Below are 8,091 nucleotides of genomic sequence, written 5' to 3'. Positions count from 1 at the left end.
TCACTTTGTAGACCAGGCTGGCCTCGAACTCAGAAATCCGCCTGCCTCTGCCTCCCGAGTGCTGGGATTAAAGGCGTGCGCCACCACGCCCGGCTAGTTTTCCCCTTTCTTAAGCTCTATCAGTCTTCAGCTCTTGCCCCATCTATCTGATTCTTTCACAGGAAAATGCCTGGAGACTTGTCTCAACTGTTTTTTCTCGCTCTTTCTGACCCACCACTACACCACCCCTAGAAGCAATGACCTCTAGCTTATTAGCCATAAGGTGATCAGCCTTTAACATCTCAAACAAACTTACCATTGCCAACTGTCTCTGCCCTCTCATCTGTCTACCCTGGTAATTTCTCACCCTCCCATGACCTCTCAAAGTTGGCTGGCCCGACTGGGATATAGGGTTGTGTGGGTCTCAGCCACAAGACCTCTCTTTTCTCTCTATTCATTTACTCTGATGAAATGTGTATACCAAGGAAAGGCATGTTTTCTTAAATGATGGGACCGGGGAAGGGGAGATGCTTCTCAGCCCAGGATGGGAAGATCATGTTTAATTTGAAGAGCACTTACTTGGATGTATCATCTGCCACAGTAATTACATTTAAACCAGTGGTGGTGATGTGTCTGTCTCAAAGGGTATTTATGCAAATAAACACCTTAGCCTCAACTGGTGATGTATGGATCTAGAAGTGTTTTTTTAAGAAATCTAGTCAAAGCCAGGTGTGGTGGCGCATGCCTTTAATCCCATCACTCGGGAGGCAGAAGCAGGAGGATTTCTGAGTTCAAGGCCAGCCTGGTCTACAACAAAAACCCAAGAAATCTAGTCAAGGGGAGCTGGAGAGATGGCTCAGTGGTTAAGAGCACTGACTGCTCTTCCAAAGGTCCTGAGTTCAATTCCCAGCCACCACATGGTGGCTCACAGCCATTTGTAATGGGATCTGATGCCCTCTTCTGGTGTGTCTGAAGACAGCTACAGTGTTCTCATATAAATAAAATAAGTCTTGAAAGAAAGAAAGAAATCTAGTGAAGGGTAATATCTGCCTTGGTTAAATACCTATTCTGGGATAGTCACTCTTATGAGAGTGGTCTTGCTCTCGATCTCCTCTGAGAGGGATTTACCAGGCTGGCCAACTCATTTCTTCTCGAGTCGGGAGGTGGGTATACTCAACATCTAGAAATAAGTTCAAGGAGGCGGGCGTACTTGGTTACATACTACACAGTAACCGCTCTTCCAAAACCCTTCTTCGGTGAGGATGGCGCGCGCTGAGTTAAACTTGGTGAGGCTCGTACCTTGAAGAAAAGAAGCAGATCCATCCGGCCGGGACAGCAGGTTTTGCTCACAAGCAAAGTGCCGGAGACTGCAGACTGGACTTCGGGGGCTGGACTCTGTTCCGGTGTCAGTGAGTACATTGGCGTCTGCACGCTTTGCGCCCTCCATAGCCGCTGACCACGCGCGCTGCGGCTCCCACCGTAGCTTCCGCTTAGCGGCGCGCGCAGGTCTACCGGCCGCGTACCTACCGCGCATGCGCCCGTCTAGGGCACGCCCGAGTTGGCCCTAGCACGTGGCTCAGCGTTTACTAACAATCTGGTCCCGCCCTCCTCCACCTCCCAATTCTGGCATAGCCATTGGACAACAGGGAACAGAGGGAGGGACTTGGAGAGGGCCCATTTTGCCCAGGGCTCCGGGTCCTGAACCTTGGAGGTTCAAGTTAGGTTGTCCTTTTTGTTGCCTGAATTAGGAGCAACTAGAAGCAGACGACCGGAGCAATTTTAGAGATTAAAAATTGCCACCTTACTCATTTATGCGTCTTTGTCGCAAGGTGGTTAGTAGCAGATAGCGTGTTGGCCTAGCGGTGCTGCTATTTGAATAAGGCATCTGGTGGGACAGCCGTATGTCTATCCCGTGAGAAAGGAGGAGTGGTTATTAGCCAAGATGGCGATAGTGATGTCTGCGGCCAAGATCTGGAGGCCGAGCCGTGGCTTGGGCCAGGCTGCCCGCCTCCTGTTGGGGCGATCTGGAGTTCGTGGTTTGGCTAGATCCGTGAGTATCTGAGCCTCACGGGGTCTTTCTTAGGGAGAAATAGAGACGTAAAAGTTATTCTTACATTGTGTGAGACGCCGCGGGCTGTGAAGGAAGAGCAAACTCAGAAAGAAAAGGACTGAGAAACTTCTTGAAGAGAAATTCAAGGGAAGAATCCCTTTAGAGGAAAAGCAAGGCAGCTACTTGTGGGCCTCGATGGAAGGAGACGAGTCGGGGTTGAGACGGGGGTTGAAAGGACAGATCAGATTTTCATAGGGTCCTACATTGCTTAAATTCCAACTGTGAAGGGAGTTGAGCAAGAAACTGGTTTGATTCCTATGCCACCTGATCAAAAGTCAAGGCAAGGGACTTTGCCATGACTGTCCTTTACAGAAGATGATTATGAAGGGAGACAAAGAGAGCTACAAGTTCAAACAGGACCCTTTGCCCACGTTATTTTTTTGAGACAGGATCTCACCCACGAGTCCGGAATGGCCTTTAGCGCACCCAGATGCTTAGACAGGCATCGAACTGGAGATAGTCCTGTCCCAGCCTCCCAAGTACTGGCATTACAGATGTAAGCTACGATGCTTGGCTACCCACTTTTCTTGAAAACACTGGAGAAAACTCGGAATCCCTTTTGATCCATTGTTGATAAGGGCAGGATAACACTTCCAAAGTCTGTTGCGGTCTGGCGATGTACTACAGTGTAGAATGCTTGCCTAGCACGCGCCACGTCCAGAGTTTGGCTCCTAGCCCTGTGTGTTTGTTTATCTGGATATGGCGACACATGTCTGTAATTTTAGCGCTTGGGAGGTAGGAAAGGAGGCATTTGAGGCCAGATTGAGCTACGTGAGACCCTATCTCCAAAAAAAAAAAAAAAAAAAAAAAAAAGATTTTAAAAAATGGTTTACTTATTTTTATTTCATGTGCATTGTTGTTTGGTCTGCATGAAGATGTTGGATTCTGTAGAACTTGAGTTGCGTACAGACAGTTTTGGACTGCCATATGGGTGCTGGGAATTGAACCCAATTCCTCTGGAAGAGCAGCCAGTGCTCTTAATCACTGAGCCATCTCCCTGCACCCCCCAAAAGATTCTTTTTAAAAAGAAAAGGACCTGGTGTGGTGATGTATGCTTTTGATTCCAGCACTTAGGCAGACAGATCTCTGTGAGTACCAGGCCAGCGCTACATTGTGAAACTGTGTCTTTTTCTTTTTTTTTTTTTTTTTCATTTATTTATTTATTCACTCCACATCCCAATATCAGCTCCCCCTCTCCTCCCAGTCCCTCCCCCCATACAGCTACTCCTCCTGTTCCTTTCCCCCTTCTCCTTTGGAAAGGGGGAACTTCCATCACCTCCCCAGCACTTCAAATCATTGAAGTACCATACACCAAGGCTAGACAAGGCGGTCCAGCCAGGGGAAAAGAATCCACAGGCAGGCAACAGGTTCAGAGACAGCCCCCATTCCAGTTATTGGGGGACCCACATAAGAACAAGCCACACAAGTGTGTGTGTGTGTGTGTGTGTGTGTGTCCAGGTCCAGCCAGTGCTCATTCTTTAGTTGGTGGTTCAGTCTCTGAGAGCCTCCCCAAGAATCCACAGTTAGTTGACTCTGTGGTCTTCCTGTGAAGCCACCATCCTCCCCTGGCCCCCAGTCCTCCCCCCAACTCCTCCACAAGACTCCCCAGGCTCCCTCCATGTAATGCTTGGCTGGGGGGGGGGGTGCGTCTTTGAATCTGTTTCTATTTGCTGCTGAGTGGAACTTCTCAGAGGATAGTTAATCCAGGCTCCTGCCTGGAAGTATAACAGAGTATCATTAACAGCATCAGGGATTGGTTCCTGCTTGTGGGATGGGTCCCAGTCATTGGTCAGTCATTCCCTCTATCTCTGCTCCATCCATGTCCCAGCACATCTTGCAGGCAAGACACATCCTGGGTCAAGGGTTTTGTGGGTGGGTCCCTCCACTGGGAGTCCTGCCTGGCCACAGGCAGTGGCCACTTCAGGTGCCATATTCTCAGAGTCGTCCCCATAGACTCCCTGGGGGCTCTCCCACCCCACCCCCCAGGACTCTGGCACATTGTAGAGACAACTCAACCCCCACCCTACCTCTGCTGCCAATTTTCATTTACTGCCCTGCTCTCCCTGCACCTGATCCCCCTGTCCTGTTCCTCTCTGTGAATTACAGGCCAGCCTGGTCTACGTAGAGTTTCAGGAGCTATAGAGTGAGACAATCTCTTACAAAAGAAAAATTTTGTTGGTAATACCTGGTTAGTGGGTTTTGAACTAAATTTCCAGTGGAAACAGGTCTGGTTAAGTGGTTGGGGTCTAGAGCTGGACCACGTGATTTTTGCCTCTCTGCTCTGCCACTTTCCAGTTGTGTAGCTTGGGCCAGGAACTGTACTTTGTGCCTCTCCATACACTGCCAGTAGTGGGCACTTCCTAGGGTTGCTGTGGAAATACCAGCTTGTCAGCAGTACAGATTGGACCCAGTACAAAAGGGCAGTAGGACTGTCTGCCTTATATTAGTGGTGAGGACCAAGACCACAGAGATTGGGAGAGGAAAAGAATGACCTGGAGAGTGGGAACTGGATTGGCAATGCCCTGGCCAAGCATCTCCATCTTCTATGAGGCTGCGGTCGCTCCTCTGTGTATTTCATAGGGCAGAGAAGACAGGGTCGGGAAGAGAAGGGGACGAGCAGAGGTGAGCAGGATGAGGAAGAATGTCAGCGGAAGCAAGCAAATATAGGAAGGTTGCTGGAGCCAGTGGGGGTGGGGCAGGCTCCTGCTTGTGTGCTGTTCTCTTTGGCTTTTTTTTTTTTTTTTTTTGGCAATCAAATCCTTCACAGCTGATTTCAGTCCCTGAACTCATTGGCTCAGCAGGTAGGCTGAGCTTTGAGCTGAAGTGAGGTACCCTAGGGAAAGGTCATTGTGGCTGATTAAATCTGTTTTCCTGCTGGCTCAGTCTCCGGTTGTTGTCCCCATATTTCTTTACTTATTTGAGAGGACATTTGGAAGACCGGCAGGAGGGCGCAGTCTGCAGCTTTCATTAGTTGGTATATTTACATTTTTCCATCCCCCACCCTCCCACTTTTGGCTTACTTAGCCCAGGCTGGCTTTCCAGCTCCCTGTAGAGCTGAGCATGACCTTGAACTCCTGCTCTTCTCGCCTCCGTGCCAGTGTTAGAATTAAAATTGTGCACCACCATGGCTGCTTCTTTTTTTCATTAATTTATTTATCTATTCACTTTATGTCCCAATATCTGCCCCCCTCCTCCCAGTGCCCCCTCCCACAGCTCCCCCTCTAGCTCCCCCACCATGCCTGCTTCTATGTGGTGCTGGGGATTGAACTCAGGACTTACACATGCCAGGCAAGCACTCTACTTACCCAGCTACATCCTCAGCCTTCTCCCTCCTCCTTTCACCCACCCTCTCTTCTTCCTCCCTTCCTTTTTGCTGGGGGTGAGTCTAGAACTGATTCTCCTGCCTCTGCATCTCAGATGCTGGGATTTCAGGCATTTGCTATCATGCTTGACGTTATTATATTCTCTCTTTTGATTTCATTCTTTTTGTTTTTGGTCTTTTTGAGACAGGGTTTCTTTAGGTAACCCTGACTGTCCTGTCCTGGAACTTGCTTTGTAGACCACACTAGCCTCAGACACACAAGAGCTGGGACTAAAGGCTTATGCCAACACACCTAGTTTTGGCTTTAAAACTTTTTCCCCCCTTTGACTTTTTTGAAACAGGGTTTCTCTGTGTAGCCTTGGCTGTCCTGGAACTCAGCCCAGGCTCATACTTAGGATCCTCCTGCCTCAGCTTTTCCTGCCTCAGCCTTCAGAGTACTCAGCTCGCAGGCATGTGCTGTTGTGCCCACCCCTTTATCTCTGAGTGGCAGCAGCAGGTTTGGGGAGTAGCAGAAGGAGATGTTTTGGACCCACGATTATCCAGCAGGGCTTTCCCAGACAGTGTAGGTGACTTGTATTTGTGCTGTCCGGCATAGTAGCACCAGCCATATGTGGCTACCCAGCCGTGAATGTGGCTAGTACAGCTTTAGAACTGTGGGCTTTGTTCTTTTTGAGACAAGGTTGTCCTGTCTGTAATATAATTCAGGCTGACCTCGGACTAGTGGTCCTCCTGGCTGAGCTCTTAAATGCTGGAATTACAGGTGTGTGCACCTGTGCTCAATTCGAGGGAAAGTTTTTGTTTTAATTTTTATTTAGTCCTTGAAAATGTTATTCATGTATCCTGTATATTTTGATGAAATCCTCTCCACCTTCCCCACTTCAGTTCTGCCTAGGGTCCTCACATCCCTTGAGACTCTGCGCCCTCTTAGACTTGTTTGTTTGTTTATTGAGACAGGGTCTATCTACATAACCATAGCTGTCCCAGAACTCACTAAGTGGACCACGCAGGTCTTTCACTCACAGAGATCCACCTGCCTCTGCTTTCTGAGTGCTGGTGAGTCCAGTTAATGTTGCCCATACATGAATTGGGTATAGACTCATCCACTGGGGCACCTACCAGTGGCCTAAAAGAAAAAAGTGCCTGGCTCTTCCTTCTCTTGCAGCTGGCAACTGCTAAACAGACCTTTAGCCAGGAATGGGGGTCTTGAGAGCATCTCCCCAGACCTTGCTGGAACTTTTAACTGGCTTCATCTTGGTGCAGATCATTTACAAGTGACCACGGCTGCTATGAATTATGTTTGCAATAGCTGTGTCACGAGGATACGGATTCTGCAGCAGCTCCTCCCATCCTGTAATAGCTCCTCCCATCCTGTAACAACTCCTCCCATCCTGTAGTAGCTCCTCCCATCCTGCAGCAGCGTCTTACATTCTTTCTGGCTGCTCTTTCACAGTGCTCCCCGAGCTTTGAATGTCAATGTCTCCTTTACAGCTGAGCACTCACAGTCACTTATTGTGAGCACAGAGCAGTAATGTGTCAGCATTAACCACTGCCCACTTCAGTAAGAAGCGTCTCTGGTCAAGGTTGGGAGAATCCCAAACCTATGGTCTAAACATTAATATTTAGAAGACAGTTTGACAGCATGGCCATTTAGGAAAATAGCATCAGCAGGTTCTCCTCTGGTTCCTATGGCTTCCCTAGCGAATGTTTTGACCTGCGTTACTGTACCAGGTATGGATTCCTTCCTGTGGAGCCGGACTTCTATTCACTCAAGAGAGCAGTTGGTTGCCTCGTAAACAGTCTTGCCACAGATGTGTGCCAGTGGGCACATCTCACCCAGCAGGTTGTGATTGTAGCGTGTGGAGGTCCAAGACTGGATAAAGTGATGTCTTTTCTCTCTGAGCTGCCTGCACAGCATCTAGCATAATGAAAGAACCCTCAGCCTCTGTTGGTGGGGATGTAAACTGGTGCAGCCACTCTAACCTTGAGTTGGGAGGGTTCTTAAAACTATAAGCAGATCTACCACATGACCTGGCTGTATGGCTTCTGAGCATATATCCAGCAGATCTGTGTCTTACTATGGAGGCACGTGTGCATCCTTGTTCATCGCTGCTCCATTCACAGTAACTAGGAAATAGGATCAACTTAGATGTTCATTAACTGACAAATGGATACTGAAAATGTGATATATATGTGATATATATATATGTGTGTGTGTGTGTGTATATGCATATATATGCACATACACATGTACATATATACACATATGTATATATACACATACATATATATGTACATATATATATATGCACACACACACGATGGAATATAACTTAAGCATGCAGAGAACTGGAACCGTGAAACTTGCAGGCAAATGGAGCTGGGAAAGTAAGGTCACTCAGGCCATAAAAGATAAACGTCGTACATTTCCATGGAGGTTCTAAGCTGCAGATTTTTTTTTTTTTTTTTTTTGGTTTTTCGAGGGTTTCTCTGTATAGCCCTGGCTGTCCTGGAACTCACTTTGTAGACCAGGCTGGCCTCGAACTCAAAAATCCACCTGCCTCTGCCTCCGGAGTGCTGGGATTAAAGGCATGCGCCACCACGCCCGGCTGCTGCAAATCTTTTATGTTCTTTTTTTTTTTTTTTAAAGATTTATTTATTTATTATATGTAAGTACACTGTA

The 8,091-nt window shown here is 48.0% G+C and overlaps 2 protein-coding genes across 2 annotated transcripts in view; one reads left to right on the top strand and one right to left on the bottom strand.

Annotated features, from left to right (window-relative positions):
• Exosc5 (exosome component 5) overlaps positions 1-1,523 on the bottom strand; it is an 8,987-nt gene extending 7,464 nt beyond the window's left edge. The window contains exon 1 of the mRNA XM_021166910.2: positions 1,279-1,523. Coding sequence (XP_021022569.1) covers positions 1,279-1,513 — 235 coding nt within the window. The 5' untranslated portion in view covers positions 1,514-1,523. The remainder of the gene's footprint in view (positions 1-1,278) is intronic.
• Positions 1,524-1,740: 217 nt separating this feature from the next.
• Bckdha (branched chain keto acid dehydrogenase E1 subunit alpha) overlaps positions 1,741-8,091 on the top strand; it is a 29,953-nt gene continuing 23,602 nt past the window's right edge. Inside the window, exon 1 of the mRNA XM_021167667.2 lies at positions 1,741-2,029. Coding sequence (XP_021023326.1) covers positions 1,922-2,029 — 108 coding nt within the window. The 5' untranslated portion in view covers positions 1,741-1,921. The remainder of the gene's footprint in view (positions 2,030-8,091) is intronic.

The sequence above is a fragment of the Mus caroli genome, chromosome 7, assembly GCF_900094665.2.
Source record: "Mus caroli chromosome 7, CAROLI_EIJ_v1.1, whole genome shotgun sequence".
Classification (NCBI taxonomy): domain Eukaryota; kingdom Metazoa; phylum Chordata; class Mammalia; order Rodentia; family Muridae; genus Mus; species Mus caroli.
This window is presented reverse-complemented; position numbering and strand designations above follow the sequence as displayed.